The 22331-nt window shown below is 41.8% G+C and overlaps 1 protein-coding gene across 3 annotated transcripts in view; it reads left to right on the top strand.

The window, feature by feature from the left end:
• The window catches only part of PPP2R2C (protein phosphatase 2 regulatory subunit Bgamma), a 288985-nt gene that overhangs the window by 67523 nt on the left and 199131 nt on the right, over positions 1–22331 (top strand). For 2 of the 3 annotated variants that reach the window (XM_073342566.1, XM_073342567.2), the window contains exon 1: positions 6027–6583. The exons of the other annotated variant lie outside the window; for it this stretch is intronic. In XM_073342566.1, the coding sequence (XP_073198667.1) occupies positions 6514–6583 (70 nt within the window). In that variant the 5' untranslated portion in view covers positions 6027–6513. Of the gene's footprint in view, positions 1–6026; positions 6584–22331 lie in introns of those variants that run through there. 3 annotated transcript variants of the gene reach the window in all.

Raw genomic sequence — 22331 nt, 5'->3', positions numbered from 1 at the left:
GGGGTTGGAAGTTGAAGCTAAACAAATTCAGCCTGGAAATAAGGTGTATATTTTCAACAGTGAGGGTAATTAACTACTGGAACAATTTACCAAGGACTGTGGTGGATTCTCCATCACTGGCAATATCTAAATCGAGGCTAGATGTTTTTCTAAAAGATATGCTCTAGTTCAAACAACAATTGTTTTTGGGGAAGTTCTATGGTCTGTTTATTCAGGATGTTAGACTAGTCACACTAGTTTCTTATTGTCTTGGAATCTGTGAATGAATCTATTGCATCAAACACAAGTTACCTGCATTCACCTTCTAGGCTCCTCACAGCCTATCTCCATCCTACTTGTCATCTATCATTCTCTATCAAGATGGTTGATTCCTGCCTCCAGTTGGACCATGATGCCATCCTCTATCACCCATTTATTATATTTTCAAACAAGCACTTCGTGTTTTCTCCTATGTTGTCCCTCACATTTGTGAGGAGCTCCTCATAAACATCCACAAAGCTACCTCAGTATCCTCCTTCAGAACCCTCCTTTGCCTACAAAACAACTTGACAACAATTAGGATGCTGGTATGCTGAGATGACTGCCTTTCATACTGACCAATATTGTCTCACTGTTTCCTTGTGTTCCCCACCTGTCTGTCTAGTGTAGCTTTTTTTAGATTGTAAGCTTTTTGGGGAAGGGACCATCGTTTTTGTTTTGTGTTTATACAGTGCCTAGCACAATGAGGTTCTGGTCATGACTAGGGCTTGTTGGAAAAGTCCATGCAAGGTGCTACAGTAATACAAATAGTAATAATATGCATACCTTTTTTATTCATGCCTGCCCACCAGAAATTGTTTGTTTGTCAAATATTTTATGTCCAGTTCAAATACAGACTATCAATGGGCTTTTGTCCCATTTTAAATTGTTCAGCTGTTTAGCAGCAAACTTCTGTTGTATCACACATTTGACAGGGACTACAAATTTAGGCCAGAATTCTGCTGTTTCCTCACATGAATGGACTCTCTGAAGTCAATGGGAGTACTCATGTTTGTAAGGTAAAAAAGGATCTGGCTCATAATCTTGAGGAAAATAGGTGTGATACTATTTTATAGGACCAAGGTACAGTTCTGTGACAAATTGAGATCTTTTATGTTACACCATTGTTCCTTATGAGACTGGTAGCTAAAAACTGTGAAAAATGGGTTAAGCTTTAACTGACCAAGATATAATGCCTCAGGATGTTGCCTGCACACCACTCAAATTCCAGCGGTGAGGAGAAAAATAAGTTATTTCAGGACCAGAGCCATTATCAGTATAGGTTACAGACACAAATCCCAAAGAATGGAAAGACCTTTAATCTAATTGAAATACATCTGGTGCACAAAGGCAGAAACCCGCTCTGATATACTAATGTGGAAATTTTAAAACTCACCTAGGGGTGCGAGATGAGAGTGGTAGTCAACTCTCACCTGAGAGGACAGGCAGAAAAGGTTTAAACTGAACAGCACTTGCTCTTCTCTCTCAAGCTGTAGAAGCCAGGACCACCTGAGTTACAGAACCAGAGGGAGATATGAAGACAATGGTCTGTGAGCTTTTTAATAATTTTTATCCATTTGTTATGACTAAAATTATTTTTGAAATGTGAAAAATAAATAGCTAGTTTTCAGTAATGCATTTTCTTTATAATACATTTGTATTTTCCATGTTTGTTTTCTGTATGTTCCTGGGCATAGTGGATATAAATCCTTTGTCCTTTATTTCCTTTATGTCCTCAGGTGTCTATTTTGAGCAATGATTTGTTTGCTTCTGGTTAATTGGATAAACAGGAAAGTGTATGAATATTATATATCTAGGGTAAAGTTCTAGCCCCATAAAAGTCAATGGCAAACATCTCATTGACTTCCACGTGCCAGAATTAGGAGCCAAGTGTCTAAAGATGGTGGTGAGAAGGCCCTCTTGGGTTAAGTTATACAAACTGGGGGAGTATGAATAATTTGAAGTATAACCTTCAATGTCCATTTAAAAATTCCTTATTGCACCATAAAAGCAATGAGATGGACATGAGCTCACAAGGTGAAATCCTGGCACCAATGAAGGTAAACTAATGTGGGGGAAATATTTCAGCTCTCTCAGATTGATTAGGAGTATTTTGTACAAAACAAATGTCATTAGTTGCAGAGTCTACTTTCTTAATTTAATGGAATGCTAGGTATAATTTCCATTTTGTTATATTTATAGGATCTGACAGTACTCTATGAACTGTAGCTAATATTGTCATCAATATTTATGATATACTAGTTTCCTACAAATATAGAAAAATCAAAATTGCAACTTGATCTATATACTGAAATTAGATGATATATTTCATAGTAATTGTGCTTCTCATTTTTAAAGTCTTGCAAAGAATAAACTAGCAACACACCTGTGGGAGTTGGGTAGAAAGCAGCACTATAATTTAATAGATAAAGAAATAAAGGAAGAGAGATGAAGTGACCTGACTCGAGTGACAGCAGGAGACAGTGTTAGAGTAGAGGTTCTCAAATTGGAAGTGGGGGTGGGTGGCCCTCCTGGGAGGTGGGTGCAGAATGTATTCGGCAGAGTGGGGTGCATGCAGTGTGCACACATTTAATTGTAAGCATGGACCACAATCGCAGTTTTGCTTTTACTCTTATTACAATAGATAATTGGTTCATTTGGGCAACAGAAAAAAACACCACCTCAAGTGAAAAAACAAAGAAGCCAAAACTGATTCAAGTGAAGCACCACTGTCACTTATATCATTATATGTACGTACGTGTGTGGGTGTATGTGTGAGTAGGTGTAGGGGGGGTATAGGGTATAAACTACTACAGATAGAAAGAAGGGGGGGCGCGATCAAATAAGTTTTAGAACCACTGTATTAGAGGGATTAGAATTTACTTGTTGTTACTTGTATTACTTGTATTGTTCTATCTTAGATAGTTGTATAGACCCCATTACTGTAATATCTGATCTCTCTTTAATGGGAAAGGGTAGGAAAGTACTATTATTTCCATTTTACAGATGGGCAACTGAGTCTCTGAGAAACCAAGAGACTTGCCCAAGGTGAAACAGGGAGTCTAGCCGAGCAGGGAATCATTTCTCAAATCCTGGGTTAGAACCCTAACTGCTCGACTTTCCATCCTTGCTGATGAGTTAGGCACTGTATGAGAACCTAGCAGGAGACTCAGATCACTTGAGTTCCTGTCCAGTGCTTCAACTACAAGATGACCCTTTTCTGGGGCAGACAGAAAGGTGTATATTTTATTTCTGTGCATTTTTGCAGTTCAAGGTAATTGCTAGAATGTCTGGAGACTAGATTAGAATTGTTGTCTTTGCAAGTTGGCAGTGCGGCCTGCATCATTTGTGATGTCATGCCTCAATGTGCCATGTCAGAAGTCAGTATTTCTGTTAATGTTGTGGTTTTAAGTGACGTGTTAAATGCAGAAACAGCATTCCTGGAATGGCCTCTTTGAGGGTCAGTATGTGTGGTAAATACAGGAAAAACAGTCTTGTGATGGGGTAGTCTGCCATCGAGAGGTCAGCCCATCCTCGCCACATGGCTTGGCCCTTTTAAGGGTTTGGAATGTCCTAATAGACACACATAGTGACCTAAGAGTCCTGTGAATGAATGGTGATTAGGGAAGGAGTCTGGAGACTGTGCCTTTAAGGGCCTGATACCTTGCAGAGGAGGCAGTGGAAGGCTCTCCTGTGACTAAACCAACTGGGAAAGAGTTGGGAGAAGGGGAGCGGCATAAAAGCTGCCTCCTACCTCACAGTGACTGGATACTGACGGGGAAGGCAGGCTTGCTGAGCTCTCCAGATTGAAAGGCTAATTGGAGAGGGTGTTCAGCGGAAGGGAGTTGGCCACAACTGACTAAGCTAAGGCAAGAGGCCTGAGATACAACCTCAGTCCCAGAGAGAGAGGGCTGAGGGGAACTGCTGTTTGAAGGAGAGAGATACTGACTTTCTTAAGGCAACAGGCAGAGAGCTGCTAACAGTATGATTCAGCTGCCACAGGGAAGAGCTGAGACTGGCTTTTAGAAAACACTTTTGTAGTTGGTCCCAGGAGAAGCTGTGAGGAACTGCAAAGTCAGAATGGGGGCAGCAGTCTGTCGATCTTGTGGAGATACCAATGAGCGAGGTAAAGGTAGGAGCAGCCCTGGGAAAATGCTGGAGGGATTGAAGGAATGGTGCTTAGCTGCCTAAACAGGGTCCCTGGGCTGGAACCCAGAGGGGAAGGTGAGCCTGGGTTCCCCTATCTTTCCCCCGGACCAAAAAGAGAAACATGCATGTCAAGAGTAAAAGAAGCCAAGAACGGCAAGTGCCTGATAGAGGCCGGGTGATGGACTTGAAGGACATTAGATTTTGAGTTTCCTATTTCTGGACTTTTCTGTTATCCCTGGAGGGGAAATGGACTGAGCAGTGACTTGGCCGGGGGGCTAGGCCGAGCACCTTGGCAGACCATTGTGGCACCAGAACAACTACATGGGGCACTAGACATAAAGAAGCCCTGCAACACTTCACCCAGGCATGCAGCAGTGCTATAAAGGTAGGAGGCATGATGACAAGTCTATCCAGTCATTGGTGGTAACTTTAAAACACAAGCAGCAAATATCTCCATATCTACTTGAAGCACTGTTCTTCTACCTGAAATTTGAAGGCACAATGTTGGCTCTGCAATGCTGATTATAACATGAGGTTGTGCTGTACTTGTGTTTAATCAATGATAAGGTGAAGTATCTGTCTTCATTTCATTTACTCAGTGCTGAAATCTATAGAACCCTATGGTTAATATTATCTATCCTAGTGATTCTAAACAGTGGCTTATATAGCACTAGTCTTTCTGCTTACTTATATGGCCCCTATCACAGTGTTGTCAGAGGCCCTCAAAGACTCTTAATGAATTTATCCTGAACAACTATCCTGTTAGTTACAAAAGAAGAGCTGAGATGCAGAGCCCTTACCATGATTTGCCCAAGGTCACACAGGAAGTCTGTGGCAGTTCTGAGAACTGAACTCAGATTTCTTTTAAGTCGAATGGCTAAACCACAAGACTGTCTTTCTGCCGTAATAATACTTCAGGCTTTTGTGACTGGTATTCCCTCCTTCCTCTTTCTAAACTAGTAGTGGACCCTTAATCAGATCTGTATATTTCAATCCATAGTGATGCTAGCACTGCTGCAAATATTAGTCTTTTAAAACAAGCAACTAGTTAGTACATCTAAGATCTTGGTCTGGTTAACTGGTAAGATTGCCCAAAAGTTTGAGGAACATGGCTGGTCTACTCCCATAAGAGTTCAGTAACATGAATCTCTGTAACTGCACTTGTTTAAAAGGCTTTGGCAAAAGGATGTTTATTTTACATTGCAAATGAATGATATTTCAGTGACATTTCTTTCCTTCTGAAGAGGCTCATTCCCATCATTCCTTTCTCTGGGTGAGGGTAAAATACAGTGAGTGCGAACAGAAGCACTAAGGAACTCTCCATATGTGTAATCTGCAAGCATAGCCTGTATCTACCTCCCCCTACCTGTACTATCAAGTTGCTAAGAAACCTGCGATTGTTTTCTGTTCCTTTTTGCTTTTTATTCTTTCATACATTATAATTTGCCTTTTAGTACAGAACTGTGGCACGTAAACTCTGTATTGGGTTTATTTCACCTCGTATTTTCCTTAGATTTCCTAATCTTTTAACAATTAATTTTTCATAGGCAGCTTTTGGCAGTTCACTGGTGTTTATACACACTGACACTGAATGATGGTTGCTTTTGCTGATTATGATAGTATTGACCAGTACCAAATTGTACATTCATGCTAGCGTGGAATATGTGTCGATGCAAACCTATTTAAGCAGCCTGAAGTTCCCTTCCCCCTATTTAAATTTTTCATTGCCCATTCACCAGCAGAAGAGCTAAAATAATTACCTGCAGTCTCATTTTTCACTTTACTACATGCAGATGTTGTGTGGTTGGGTAGTGAGAAGCTGACTGGGAGGGGCCTGCTCTGATGCAGCATAGGCATATGACAGCAGTAGCAGCAACAGCAATCACAGAGCTTCACCGGGTAGCCTTTGCTGCAGTACGCTGATTACCACTTTCTTAGCATCCGGCAAGATTCCACAGCAGCAAGCACTTGGAGCAGACTCTGCATGGGAGCTTGTTTAAGGAGTACGTGACTAAAGAATTGGGTTATTCTTTCGCTGCAGGAGAAGGGCCTGTAGTTTCTCCACACAGACCCCCTCCTGGGTTTTTTGCATTCTTAATTTATTGGAGCTTTTGTCCCCCTTTCTTTTTTGCTATTATTAATTATTATTATTATTTTTTATTACTTATTTATTTATTCATCCCCCAAATCTGTGCTGCATCACTAGCTCTCATTATGCTGTGCTCAGTAGCCCAGTCTGTTCTCCGCCTCTGCTAGGCAGTGGCAGCATGGATGGTGCTCTTGTGACGACCTCTGCTGATTCTATCAGTCCACTGCGGATAGGCATGCTGAGTAATCCTGCTGTAAATGGGCGAGGACACGGACACACGAAAAATTAACCACAGCTTTCTTCGAGACCACAACTATGTGACTGAAGGTAACATAAATGTTGTCATGATTCTCTTCGTCTGCTCTTGACTGTCTGTGTTTTCCAAGCAAAGAATGCACTGCATGTTTGGATATGTGTTTTAAAAAATTCTCTGGAGTAGATGCTGCAGAATCAGTTTGGATTTGTTAAACCCAAAGGGTATTCTGTCATGCTAGCACAATATACTGAACTACATGGATTAGAGAGGATGTTACGCTATGATCAGTCTGCGCTAGTGAAGTATGCAGCACCTAGCATTGCATGCCTAGTAGATGCACTGGAAAAGATCAGACACAAGTGATTGTTTAAAAAAAAAAAAAAAGACTTGTTAGCTCAAAACTCAAAAATAATCGTAATATTAACTGTATTGGTGATTTATTGAAGGATGTGCATCTAATTTTGACAGTTGTATCAGAACATCACAGAAATTGCTGTGTTTGTTTCCTTGAGAACAGTATAAATCTAGAAGCAATTATGTATACATCATCTTCGGAATACTAGTGGCTTCCTCTCAGCCTCTATGTACGTGCAAAGGATTAGAGGAAAAGAGAGAACTGCAGTTTGTCTTTCAATGGCTGGTAGCTTGTTACATAAAAGAGGATGCATCTGCAGGTGACAGATATTTTACACTGAGAGCCAACTTACCTTCCAGCCAGGTACATAGCTTGGGTCATGATACTGCACAGCTTCATATTTCATTGCTGAAAAGTTGGTGGTAAAAATAGGCCATTGTGAGATTGCTTGAACAGAGGAAATGTATGGTTATTTGTAATCATGGACTTCTAAATATGTATTTGTGTGTGTAGTTTTCACAGTGTTTTGCAGCAATAACAGCAGTATTGTAAGTGCAGTCTTGTGTAATAGGAGTATATTTAACATCATGTTCAATCAATACCACTTGAGATTGAATCTCCAGGTTGTGTCGTCATTTGATCAGTGTTCAGTCATCTAATGCTGTCATGTTGCATCCTGAAATGTGATCAGCTGAGAATAGCTTGATTATTTGTGATTTGCATTTTTTTTTTCAGGATGCAGAGCACAGCAGGATTATTTATCTGCACTAGAAATACAAGGCAGATTTTCAAAGAAAAAATAACAAAACGCTGTGCTTGTTCTCTCTAAGCAATACCATTGGCCAGTATAATCATTTGGTAATCTTGCCTGTAGGGTATTTCTTGCTTTTTGGTTCATGGTTTTTTTTAAATTCTTCCTTGTTTTTTTTGGATCACGTTTTGTTGTTTGTAAGGTGCTTTATGATTACTTTTCTTTTTTTAACTCTTGAGCTGTGATTAGTTAAAATAACATTTGACAAAACTTTCTCTCTTAAATGTATACTAGAATTACAAAGATGTACAGCATGACTTCTGCAGTGAATTACATGTTGAAGTTTGAATGCATGTTTGGTGCAATTGTGGGCCTTTGTTGGGATGAAGACTGCAAGAAGACAGGGTACATTTTGATATGTTTAATAGTTTTGGTAACTTTAGGGAAACAATCCCTTTGGATTTTGTAAATAACGTTTTGTAAAATATGTTTGTGTTGCAATATGTGGATTTTTAAAAACAAATTATCCTATTTCGTCAGCATTGCTGTGTACAATAAGGCTGTGGCTCGCTCTTTAGCTGCAGTTGATATTCAGAGCAGAAGGTAGTAATGCTCTTCCATGATTATTACGTGTGGACTGACCTGCCTGAATCGGATCAGAACAACCCTCAAACAGGAATGTCAGCTGTAGCTATATTGTCTTTATGCCCAGAAATCCGGATGACACATTTGGTGGATTGAACATGAGGAGTGGTGGCAGAGGAAATCTTGGGTTAGGGAAGTGTTGCTTCAGCAGCTCCATCTAGTGTAACACGTCTCAGGGAAAAAGGCTGAATTAGGAAAACCTGACACACAACTCTTCTCTCCTCCATTATCTTGTAAACTTCACACCTCGGAGATCACAACACACATTAAAAGACCACACTGATCAGTAGCAGGAAGTAAGGAATAAGCCTTTCTTCTCTGAAATCCACCATGCTCTTGAGGATACCTTCAGTTTTAAAGTCCCATAAAAGGAACCACCAGCAATTCTAATCTTTCACTAATGTAACTTTTGTTAGAACATATACTGGGGGATTAAGAAGTATTTGTTTCTTTATTCAAAGATTTTGGTCATTGAAATAGCCTCCCAAGATAACATTTCTCCTTCATAAAAGTCCTAGGGGAACAGCAATCACCGCACATTATCCTATCACACTTCAGTATTATGCATAAATTAATTAACACAGAACTTTCAGGCACAGAAATAGAATTAGCATTGATTATATTTTGGCATACAATTTTGTTTTGGCGTAAAACAACTCTTGGGTTTTCTTTGATAGGGTGTGAATACAAATTTCCTGTTACCCACCTTCCTCTGCCATGAAACTAGATCAAAGCAGAGGTTTTTTTGATCTGGTTGATTTAAAATAGACAATTCTTGCTTTTTATTCAGAACGTTTTTTAAAATTACCCATTGTTTTGATATATCTGAGTCCACATGTAACTTAATTTATTTTCTCCTGTACTCAGACATTTAAAACTGCTGTAAGAGACTCCCTCAATCTTCACTTCTATGCCTGCCACCCCATACAGCAAACTAAATTCACTTCCAGAAATAAGGCATTTCTGACCTTTTTATTTACTTTTCCCTCTCCTTTCCTTAGGGAAAATAAATCAACAATCAAGAGGACATCTGAAGTCAATTATGGTGTTGTTTCACTTCTCCCCCCTCTCCTCCTCCACCCCCCCACTTCAGTGGATGGATAACAGTACTGATATAAAGTTAAATGACCAAGTGACATCCAAATTCATACCTTATATGAAAACTATGTGCCAAATCTGGCTCATTCTACTCATGCCAGTGAACCAGTTGTTTTCAGTGGTACTATTTGCGTGAGTAAAGCACGCAGGATTTGAGCATATACTTTTGCTACTTTTAATGCCAAGGTCGCTCTTCCAAGCACCATTGTTTATACTTCGTTTATTTACATTGGGGTTATCTGGGCTAATTATGATTTACCTTAATTTTTAGAATTTAGGTTATTTTAAAAACTTCTTGTTTGGCTTGTCAAGGTTCTTCTGGGAAGTAGGTTTTAGCATAACTGTGTCTTGTTTGGACTTGATCCTGCTGTTGTGTTTACAGATTTCCACTTAAGTTAATGGCATTACAAAAGCATTAATTTGGACCATTTTCTCATCTTAGCCCATAAAAATGTTTTACATTTAAGTGAGTTTTTAAAAAAAACAAGAAAAACTCAAATGTCCAGTTGAAACAAAAAATGTATTTTGCAAAGTTTTCATGTGCAAGAGATAGGTTTTAAAAAAAAATCTAAAGGTGAATTTCACTGCTGTGTTATATTTTATCAGTACTGTTTCTGCTCTTGCATCCAAACTCCTGGACCTGTGGGAATCATAGGGATGTCATTTGAAGCAGAGAACAGTTTTCCAGTGCTGGGAAAATACGTTGTAAAGATCATGTACGACCTCTACAGCTATAGAACGTTGTTAAAGAGAGTAGGGAAACAAGGAGAAGAGACAGGTTAACATAGGACAGAACAAGGAGGTGAAGAATAGAGGATTAGGTCTATTGTGACACAGACTAAAACAGGGAAGGCAGAAGATGCTGTTTTTCAAGTAAAGAAATGGAGAGATACCAGAAGAGAAGAATGGAAGGAGAATAAATTACATTTGGAAGCTTTTTGGGGAAGAGAAGGTTCTTAACATGGAACCTCAACCATGCCTGGGACCTTTAAGTATAACTGTAATACAAATAATAAAGAGTAATAATAAACTATCAGGAAATGAGCCATAGAAATGAGAAGTAGAAGAGAATATGGCAGGAGTTCTCAACCTTTTTCTTTCTGAGCCCCCCGAATATGCTATTAAAAATTCCACGGCCCACCTGTGCCACAACAACTGGTTTTCTGTTTTATAAAAGTCAGGGCTGGTATTAGGGAAATTGCCTGGGGCCCCATGCCACAGGGCCCCCCGTAAAGCTAAGTTGCTCAGGCTTTGGCTTTAGCCCCGGGTGGCAGGGCTCAGGGCCCAAGGCTTTAGCCCCATGCAGTCTTTGGCTGTCTGCCCTGAGTCCCAGCAAGTCTAATGCTGGTCCTGCTTGGAGGACCCCCTGAAACCTGCTTGCGGCCCCCCAGGGGGCCCCAGATCCCCAGTTGAGAACCACTGGAATATGGTACAGTGCTGTCTAGAATGGATCAGAGAAGAACAGAGAGAACAGGAAAAGAATAAGTCTTACTGACACTTTTCACATGCTTAAAGTTAGTTTGTTTAATAGTCCTAGTAAGGTGAATTCACATTCATAAAGTTAGAGCACCTTTCTGAATTGGGACCTAGATGAGGGGCGGAAAAAACAATCTCTTTTTTGTTTTCCTGGCAGAGAGGATATTTTGGGGGCAAGAGATGAGATGGCTCTCTAGAGCATGTGCACTATATTTCTGGCTGTCCTGTGTTCAGTAGATTAGTACTTGGCAGAAACAGAGAGAAAATTAACAAAAATTCACCACAATGCCTACAAAACTCTATGGTGGGAGAGTGGGGGAGAGAATCCAGGGGAAACAACATCTCCAAGACCCAAGTTTACCAAGAGAATTGATCCTCAGAAAGTTGGTGGAATTGCCAACCCGAAGAGTTTTAAATCCATGTGTCATATCCCCCAAAATCCTGAGATTGGCCTAAAAACCATGATATTTTAAAAAATAAGTTTGGGATTCTTTTAATTTGTCCTCTGGTATTGTTTAACTTTCAGTTTTCACATTTTTAAGGTTTTTCTCTGAAAACACACAGAAAAGTCACTTTCTGCAAACAGGACCTAACAGTGGAGTGTGTGGTCTGCACATTTGTTTATCTGTGCCCCTAATTCAACAGTGACATTTTCACATTCCACTGTTTCTGTTGGAGATCATTCCTGTTCCTGACAGAAAGGGTCTACATGGAAAGGTTGGCTGTACTGCATTGTTTGCAGAAATGGGGCAGCACTCTTTCCTTAGTTATGGCCCTACAAGTCCAGTTAAAGTCAGCATAGCTGCATGGAAATAACTGAGAGGAGAATCTGACCTTTACTATGCACCCATTTATATAACCAAATAATACAGTTCTAGAATTTGTTTCCATTGTTTAGATTTTATTAAAAGGTGGTAGCCATGTTAGTGATGTATTAACCTCTTTAAATGCTGTATCTGAAATATGTGAATTTTTAATAATGAAGCATAGAATATAGTGGTGAACCATATTTATAACCATTTAAAACAAATGTTTGTTGTGCAGTGTGAAAATGCCATTTTTATGTAAAATGTTGTACATGTTGGAAACTTTGCAATGGTTTCATGAATATTTTTGGAAGAAAATCAAAGCATGACATACAAAAAACAGGATGTCTGTCTCGTCTAGCCCTTACTTTTAAATAATCAGTCTCTATTCCTGTTTAATCCAAGATGGAGGAAATTATCCATCTTCATCTGCCAGGAACGAATTTATATGTAAGCTTGTTATTAATAACTATCTTCAAACATAAAAGAACTTCCTTATTTGATGAAGGGATGGCGTCCTAGAGAGTCTTCTGCTCATATATGTATTACAGAGTGTTGTCAGTTGGCTTGTGTGTGTGCTCATTGTACACTGTACCTGCCCTGCAGATAGCTGGCTCAGCAAACCTTGGTAGTACTACACAGAAAGACCACAGACTCGGTTCATTGGCGAAGGTGCTCGGCCAGGTTTATTGCTGACGAAGCACGATGCTAGTATGCTACTATATGTATGCCCATGACAATGGACTCAGCTCAGTCAGCAGTGGGACTTTCTGCTTGCCCCTTGGCTGGACAAAGGTGCCCCTCCTATGATCTCTTGTATACATTGATATAAACAAGTTAGTTATTACGCTCCTGATGTGGTTAGTTACCGTCCCTTATACCCACTGGTTTGAGCAAAACAACTCCATCCATCATTCTGTTCTCCTATCCTTGTCTTTACACGGGGTTGGTGTGTTCCTGAATCATCTCTCAGGACTGTGTTTATGGCATTGGTCTGTGTTGGGATGTACCTGTACTAGTCTTGTAGAATGTGTTTACGTGAATACCCTGTACCTACTACTTCTTAGGAGTGTCCATGTTTTAACAACGCTAGCTCTACTTTTGCCAAGTTCATGTACTGGACAGTGAATTTGTAAACAAGAGTCTGCTTTATGACAGGGCCTGACTTATGGTCATAGCATGGACTGACTTTGCTGACTATGGTTCAGGCCTCAGGTCTTACACGAGGTCCAGTGCTACAGGCTCTCTCCTTCTACTACACAGAGGAGTGTAGGAATTGCTGTACTGGAATCAGAAGTTGTGGTCTATCTTGTCCATTATCCTGCCTTTGAGAGTGGCTAGTACCAATTTCATCAAAGAAAGATACAAAGGAGAGGATAACCTGTCCACAGGGAAAGTTTCCTTGTAACCATCAATGATTAGGGATTGTTTTATGCCCTGAAGATTGAGGATTTATAGACCTTTTTTAAAAAGTAAGTTTTGTATTATAACTCTGGATGTTCTTACTAATTCTCATTCATCACTTGTACTCTGTTTTCTCTCCACATCAGAAATGAATAGGGGTGAACCCTGGTCAACCTTGCCTTATCCCAGAACTTCCGGTTATGTTCTTAGATGGTGCTGTGTGCAGTGGATCCAATCAATCTTTCATCCAGAATTCCAATCAAGTGAATATTTTGGACGGCCCTGAAACATTTTGGGTAGACAGGGTTTATTCCATCCAAGTGGTAGGCTCAGTCCTGTAACCCTTATTCAAAGGATTTGAGGAATGTGGGCATTGGATGCAGGATCTGGCCCAAAGTGAATTGCAGTGTAATAATACTTGTTGCTTATACTGTAGAGTTTACATATTCAAAAAACTGTTAACCTAATTTTCATACCATTTCTGGGAGACACTGAAAAGTGTTGTCAACTCCATTGTTCAGTGGCCTGCTCAAGCCTACAGGGTGAGTTGGTAGCAGAACCAAGGCTAGATTTCCTGACTCTGGATTGGAATTTAGATTTTCCTGACTCCCATTCCATTGCCTTTACTCTAGACCAGAATCCGCAAGATCCCTCAGCATGCATTTGCTGTTGGTTGCTTGAAAGATGGCCTGTTTAACTAAGAACTAGTGTAGCAACTGGCCATTTGATATACACAAGAGAGCATTTTAAAATTCACTGTGTTGCGAAATGTTTGAGGGCTTGGATTGTATTTTTGGAGAAAGTAGTGTCCCTACATACTTAATACTAGGGTGTGTGGGGCGGATGATTCTTCAGTGCTTTCTATCTTCTGTTTTCATTCACACCTGTGAAACATGGGTTTTAAATGCTATTAAATTAGAATGCTGCTACACTTTTTACTTTCATTTTGCAAAGGTGTAACTGACTACACAGGGTGCACAACACTGGAGAATTGGACTCTTTCATATTTAAATTGGACACAGGGTTACATAGTCCATGTCAGACCAGTGGTACACATTTTTTTAGGAAGTGGTAAATGTTCTCCTGTGTACATGAATATGAACTTGTTAGTCTCTCACCCAAATGTGTCCCACAAAGAACAATGAGTATGACACGCTAGAATGACCAAGTTATACCAGTTCCACAATTATGAACTCTACAAAAATGCAAGTAAGGAGCACAAATTTCCAGTTGCCAGAACTGCCAACAGGTGCCTCAGTGAAAAAAAGATCCCTTGTTTGTTTCAGTAATTTAACTCCCCACCCCCCAATATTTGTTATGAATTCTGAAGTTCAAGAGGTCAACATTGCATGTATAAAATGCATATATAAAATATTGATATATGCAAGCTTTGTAGATTTTCTTCTAATTGAAACTGACAGTTCAAAAGCACTGAATAATGTAAAACTAAAGAACATAGTGCACGTAGAGCAGTTGTCATCGTTCACTGCAGGAGCAGTTTATTCAGCACATGCATCATTATGAAAAGGAAGGCATATCTTGCATTATGTTTTATTTTCCATACAAACCTTAAGTCTTAATATAGTTCAGTAATGTATTATGTACATAAATGGTGAATTTAGAGTAGAATAGCTATGGTCCCTACATGAATTTAAGATGAGAAACATGATAAAATAACACTGAATATTTTATAGTAGAAAAAAAACTGAGTATCTTTACTGCAGTCATAAAAAGATGATAAATCATTACTGCTTACATTGCATTACTGCGTCATTAGTGGTTTCTGGATCCTTGATTTCTCTGCCTCTGCTTAATTTATCCGCTTTAATAAGGATTTGAATAGAGAATTTATTCTAAGCCAAGATGTTATTTACTGATTGATATCAGAGTTGTTTTTGGGCAGGGAATTGATAGTGCAGTAGGTGATTCAGCTGTCTCAGGTAATCTGAAAATTACAGTGGAGTTGGTTGCAGAGCCTTCTATTTTTAAATAAGAAAATAGTTTGGCTGAAGTGCATTGTATCGTCCGGCTGTGTTTAATATTTTCCATGATCCAGAATCTGTACTTTGTGGGGATTTGGGTGTGCTTAGGAAATGCCGTGATTCTAAATATCTTTACGTTAGTGGACGTTTTCTCTATAGTGTTTATCCCATGTTAGTTGTGTAATTCTTGTACAGTAGTGAAGAGCAGGCAAGCCACTTTATGGTATATGTTTAAAATAGTGAGAGAATTTTGTTTGGCAGGGTTATTTCTGCTGATAGAGTATTTCCTAGGTTATTTTCTGGATCTTAGATGCAAATAATAAGATGCCATTTTTGGCTACTTTAACTACAGCAAATTCAGTTAATAAAAATGTACATCCAGGGACTGGATACCTTAATGAAATCCTTCAGCACAACACATGTGTCATGCAGTTCAGTGGCTTTTGTGAATTATTTATACAACAGAGGTTTTGGATCTGTATTAGGGTTGCCAGGTGTCCGGTTTTCGACCGGAACAACCCGGTCTAAAAGGGACCATGGCTCCATTTAAAGTCAGGTCAGCGGCACACACTCCCTGCCTGCCCTAGCTCCATGCGGCTCCCGGAAGCAGCAGAGTCCTGCACTTAGGATGGAAGAATCCCATGCACTGCTGCAGGTTGGGGACCGACTGGCTATGTGGCAGTTCTGCAGAAAAGGACCTGGAGGTTACAGTGGACGAGAAGCTGGATATGAGTCGTCAGTGTGCCCTTGTTGCCAAGAAGGCTAAAGGCATATTGGACTGGATTAGTAGAAGCATTGCCAGCAGATCGAGGGAAGTGATTATTCCCCTCTATTTGGCACTGGTGAGGCCACGTCTGGAGTACTGGGTCCAGTTTTGGGCCCCCCACTACATAAAGGATGTGGACAAATTGGAGTCCAGAGGAGGGCAACGGAAATGAGCAGGGGGCTGGAGCACATGACTTATGAGGAGAGGTTGAAGGAACTGGGCTTATTTAGTCTGCAGAACAGAAGAGTGGGGGGGGGATTTGACAGCAGCCTTCAACTACCTGAAGGTAGGGGGCAGTTCCAAAGAGGATTGGAGCTAGGCTGTTCTCAGTGGTGGCAGATGACAGAACAAGGAGCAGTGGTCTCAAATTGCAGTGGGGGAGGTCTAGGTTGGATATTAGGAAAAACTGTTTCACTAGGAGGGTGGTGCAGCACTGGAATGGGTTACCTAGAAAGGTGGTGGAATCTCAGTCCTTAGAGGTTTATAAGGCCTGGCTTGACAAAGCCCTGGCTGGGATGATTTAGTTGGGGTTGGTCCTGCTTTGAGCAGGGTGTTGGACTAGATGACCTCCTAAGATCTCTTCCGATTCTAATCTTCTGTGATTCTATGACATGTCCCTGTGGCCCCTAAGCCCTGCCTGCTGCCCCCACCCTGAGTGCCAGCTCTGCTGCTCCCATTGGCCAGGAACAGTGGCCAATGGGAGCTGTGGGGGTGGCACCTGTGGGTGAGGGTAGCGTGTGCCATGGAGCCTCCCTGGCTGCCCTTGTGGCTAGGAGCCAGAGGGAGATACCAGCTGTGTCTGCTAGGGCTAGATGAGTTGAGAGCTGGGGTAGGGGTAGAAATGGACCTGTGAAGCATCTACTTAATATAGCACACTTCCCTCAACCCTGATGGATTTCAGGGTGGAAATTCATGTGGTTAGCTAATGTTCCTTCAGAGAGGTAGGAAAGAGACTGTGGCAGCCAGGTGTCCTCAGAGCCAGGCTCTCAGGGGTATTGGGGCCCTTTAAGCAGCATGGAGGGGTTGATTTTTTTTTCTCCTCCTCCACGTAGATGCCTTGGGAACTGCAGGGATTGGATCCAGTTTTCCCCATGTATTTCAGACTCTGCATGATTTTTAGGCTGTGCCCTTTCCCTTGCATGTGTTACCCACTCTAGGGTTACCAACTTTCTAATGGCAGAAAACTGAACACCCCTGCCCTGCCCCTTCTCTGAGGCCCTGCTCCCACTCCATCCCCCTCTCTCTATTGCTCACTCTCCTCCATCCTCACTCACTTTCACTAGGCAGGGGGTTGGGGTGCGGGAGGGGGTGAGGGCTCTGGCTTGGAGTGTGGGCTCTGGGGTAGGGCTAGAAATGAGGCATTTGGGGTGTGATGGGGGCTCAGGGCTAAGCCGGAGGTGGGGGTGCAGGCTCCAGGAGAGTGTTTGGGTGAGAGAGAGGGCTTAGGGCTGGGGCAGAGGGTGGTGGTGCGGGCTCTGGGAAGGAGTTAAGGCACAGGAGGGGGTTCCGACCTGGGGCAGAGGGTTGGGGAGCAGGCTCCAGTTGGGCAGCGCTTACCTCATGCGACTCTGTTGGCAGAATAGCAGGGCTAAGACAGGCTCCCTCCGGAAGCGGCTGGAATGTCTGGCTCCTAATCGTAGGCCCCCACAGCTCTCATTGGCCATGGTTCCTGGCCAATGGGAGCTGCGGAGCTGGCACTGGAGGGCGAGGGCAGCAGCGCAAAGCTTCTCTGATTGCCCCTCCGCCTAAGGGCCGTGGGGACATGCTGGCTGCTTCTGGGAGCTTTGCGGAATGATATGTTTAATTTGAGTTATGGTGTTTTTAAAAAAGCTTCCATGCGGCTTGCAGGCATTTCACTCTTGTGACTGTTCCTTTTTAATTTCAGTTTAATTAGCTTTCTCATGGTTGCTGTTAATGAGTGCTTCAGCTATAGTCACCTCTTGGACCAGATCCTGTGCACTACTTAGGACTAAATCAAGAATTGCCTCTCCCCGGTGGGTTCCAAGACTAGCTGATCCTGGTGTCTAGAAATTTTATCTCTGAATCACATCCTGAGGTGGCATATACTCAGTCAATATGGGAATAGTTGAAATTCCCCATTATTGAGTTGTCTGTTTTTGTAGCCTCTCTAGTCTCCCTGAGCATTTCATAATCACAGTCACCCTTCTGGTCAGGTGATTGGTAGTATATTCCTACTGTTATTAAAGCATGGAATTTCTATCCATAGAGATTCTGTGGTACAGTTTGATTCATTTAAGATTTTTATTGTATTTGACTCTATGCTTTCTTTCAAATATAATGCCACTCCCCCACCCGCCCACTCCCCTGACCTACTCTGTCATTCCTATATATCTTGTACCCTAGTGTTACCATGCCCCATTGATTATCATTGTTCAACCAAGTTTGTGACGCTTGTTATATCAATGTTGGCAGGGGTGGCTGTCCCTCTGTGTCCACCTCTGAGGGAGGCCATGCCTCCTCGCAATCTGGTCTGCTAGAGTACGCTCGAAACAAAGAAAGAGGGAATTAGTGATAATCAGTGGGCCCCAGGCTTCAAGCAGGGAGGGGCTGCAAACAGTCTGGGCTCTGGCAGGTGGTTAAAACAGAGCGGTGCTAAATTATAAGCCCAGACATCAAGCAGGTTGGGGCAGTAATCAGGGCTCTGGCCTGCAGTCAGGCAGAGCTGTAGTCCCAAACACAGTCTATGGGGCTCCAGCAGGGGTGACTGAAGAGCACAGGCCTCTTATCCTAAGGAGGGGGGGGGGAGTACTGCCACCCCAGGGGTGGGGGACGCAGGCCTGCCCAACTCCATCGCATCCCAGCCCAGGGCCCTAACAGTGGCAGAGGGGTCTGCCACTGGGTTAGGGGGAAATCCACCCACAACATGCTGACCGTGTTTCTGGCGGCACCACAGCCAGACGGTAGTCTGGTTCCCCTGGGCTCCTTCCTACTCTCCCCCTTGGGTGTACTTGCATCCAGGGGTCGTCCTCTGTCTCCGCGGGATATACCGCCAAGAGTAACGGTAGCAGCTCCTTGGTAGCAGGAGGGGCAGGGGTCTTTAGAAACTTGGCCAGTCCTCGGGGCAGCAGGGGTTCTCCTTGGCGTCCTGCTCCGGTAGCGCAGAAGAAGCATCTGTCTTCCTCAGCAGCTCCCTCCCAACTGAGCTGCTGAGCCAGCTTTTTATACTTCCTCTTCCTGTCCTGCCCCGCTGCTTCCGCCGTGTGGGGCATGGCCCTCCTGGTTCCGCCCGCCAGGTGGCTTGCGGCGTTCCCTCTGCGTCCGCCTCTGAGGGAGGCCAGGCCTCCTTGCTAAAATCAATATCCTCATTTAATACCAGGAACTCAAGTTCATCCATCTTAGTATTGAGATGTAATATTTGAATAAAAGCACTTATAAAATGTGTCAATATGTAGTTGTCTGCCTTCACATGATGTAATTGAATGAGACTTTTTCTATGACCGTTTCTCTTCAGTTCCTACCTGTACTTTATCAACTTCTTTTTACTAGGATATTGAGAATCCATTTAATAAATCCTTCCCTGAAGGATGTCTTTGTCTGAACTGTGTGCTCCTCCACACTTCTGTACCTTCTTCCCCCAGCCCTTAGTTTAAAAACTCCTCTATGACCTTTTCTATTGTACATGCCATTATAGAGGTGTCATTAGTGATTCCGTAGTTCAGGTTGCATTGAGATTTGCCCATATAACAGGACTAAAATTCCTGCATTTCACACTTGATGATTGAATTCTTTTTCCAGAGTGGCACACTAACTCTTCAGAGGACAATGGAGTGTATGTGATTTTCTTTAGTAAAATAAGAAGTGCATGGGTGACAGTAAAAGATGTTCCCTTTCTGAAATATTGCAAAAAAATTTCCAAATTTTTCTTTGAAACCTGTAGCTTAAAAATGACTGTTTGCCACAAACTCCAAAGTACACATTCACGTGCACACAGACACAATCTGATAACATGTAGGGCATAGGGCACTTTTGAACGTTTTAAATTACACACAACCTGAGTTTTGCCAAGGTTAGCCATTTTCAGAGTTCAATTCTGTAATTTCTTCATAAAAATTACCACCAACTTCAGAACAGTCACGAATATCATAATTATCCTTTTAACATTGTTTTTCAAAGCATTCAGAAAAACATCACTCAGCTATCATTTGTGAACTGCACCATTCTATGCAATCTGATGCCTAACTAATTTTACACTCCAATACAAAACACTGTACAGGGCAACTATGAAAACCACACCAATTCTGTATTAATCATTAACCAATTAACAGAGGCAGAAGCCAAGGCAGACTCTTTGTTGTTCAGGATGAGGGTGAAGATATGTGAGTAATGGAATGCAGGTAGCTGAGACAGAGAGGAACAAGGCAACTGATCAGTGCAGCATGGTTGGAGAGCTGAATGACATATGTGTTTCTTTTCTTGCCACTTAGGGTTTGTGTTGATTTGTTATGCAGTCTAGCAACCATCACTCAGAGTTACAAAGCCTTCTGTGTTTGAATTTGTCTAGAAACCACACAGAAGCCTGCAAACCAACATCCTTGTAGCTGACGGTAGTGTGTCTCTCTGAAAATGTTCGAAAGGGAGTTGAATAGTGTTCAGCTACATGCTCTTTTTAGTGAGAACCAGCAATGTCTGGCCTTTTTCACAAACAGCTGCCATCAAGGGTCACCACTGAAGACAACCGATGGCCTTCGTTGCCAAAATGAATGAGCCTTTTTCCTTTGAACTAGAGGAGTAACTCCTTTAGCTGGTAGCTATTGAGGACTCCTATCCTGTGAACCAGCCACTAGAGGGAGAGGTGTAATTCCCACACAAAGCTGTCTGTGGTGGTTCTGATGAAATTCTGTATGGGGAGTCATTGTTGACCTGATTTGCTGTGTACTGTGGGCCAATTCCTGCCTTAGTTGAAGAAAACTCAAATTAGATAAAGAAAAGGAGTACTTGTGGCACCTTAGACACTAACCAATTTATTTGAGCATGAGCTTTCGTGAGCTACAGCTCACAAGCTGTAGCTCACGAAAGCTCATGCTCAAATAAATTGGTTAGTGTCTAAGGTGCCACAAGTACTCCTTTTCTTTTTGCGAATACAGACTAACACGGCTGTTACTCTGAAACCTGTCAAATTAGATACACATGTTCTTTCACATAATTACTAGAGGATAATAGAGGATATTACATATTTTATTTCACTTATTCAGATTTTACACCATCAAAGATCCACTCATTGAAAACTTTGAACATTCTGTAGAGCATAGCATATTTTTGCTCTATTTTTGTTGCTATTTCATTTTAAAAACAAACCCCAAACAAGCATGGTTTTTAGTGAGGAAAGGATGTATGGAGTTTGATTTACACAGTGAAATAGACAGTCGCAAAAAGAGAGAAACTCAAAGATAAGCAATATACCTGTCATCCTAATATTTCTTCACAACCAGTAATCCAACAACCCTCCTGAGGTCTTTAATCAACTCATAATCCCGAGACCACCTGTCTTCCACATTTGATCTCCCCGGATCACAGGAAACGGTAGCCTGTATTTATTGACTGCAAGAAAAAAGAATCTTCATTTTTAATGTTTCATCGATTTCCTCTGTTTGTACCTTACTCAAAGTAATTAGCTGTGTCACATAATTAATTGCTCTGGGCCTAGTTTTCCCTTAAGTTGCATGAGTGTGATTCTCGTCAAAGTAGCATGTAGTCCCAAGCTATGTATCATGAGCCTGAGTTCCTCTTCTGCATAAAAAAGCCATGGAAGGAGAAAAAAGTATTCACTTATTTCAGAGGCTTTGTTAGGTTTGCTACTCTTCTGCTTAGAGAAGTGAGACTAGCAGTGCTGTGAAGGGGTCAGGAAGTCAGCTAATACTCAAAGAGAAAAGCATAGTAAATACAGTAGATCTTTGGCTGACCATGGAGATTCCATCTGCCTCTGTGCTCCCTCCCCTGTTCTCTAGTCCCACTGGCAGCATGTCGCTTTGGTGGATACCTCCAGCTTGGTGCTGCTGCAAATTCTACACAGGGCAGGAAGGGAATTTATTGCTGCTCAGGCCAGCTGAAACTTACAATGTGTCTTGCTTTGCCAGCTATGCTGCCCTGAAAGGGGAACAGTTTATTTAATGGCTGTTACATCAACTCCTCTTCCCTTCTACATGGAGCTGAACTCCTGAGTTGCTGTCACATGTAGTGATAGTGTGTGTGGGGATGGGGGAAGGAAATACCAGCATTTACCCACCTTTTTCTTATGAGTCGATCTCCATCAGCCCACCATTCCTGCATGTTTGCTGCCTTCCATATCACACAGCAGAGAAAAACATTTGATTCAATTAAACCAACCAATTCATAAGATTCAGGCACTTGTAGAGGCTGGGTCTTTGTTGCTTGGCGATTATACTTTTCAGATGAGAATCATAGTTAGGCTGTATCTTTGTTAAAGAAAAGGCAGACAGTTGTCATGCAAAATCTTCATTTGCCAGTAGGCATTCCTGTGTATCAGTGGCACTTTTTATGTAAAAATCCAGTGGTCT

Source organism: Lepidochelys kempii, chromosome 4, assembly GCF_965140285.1.
Source record: "Lepidochelys kempii isolate rLepKem1 chromosome 4, rLepKem1.hap1, whole genome shotgun sequence".
NCBI classification, from domain to species: Eukaryota; Metazoa; Chordata; order Testudines; family Cheloniidae; genus Lepidochelys; species Lepidochelys kempii.
Note: the sequence above shows the minus strand (reverse complement) of the source record. Positions and strands in the feature narration are given on the sequence as shown.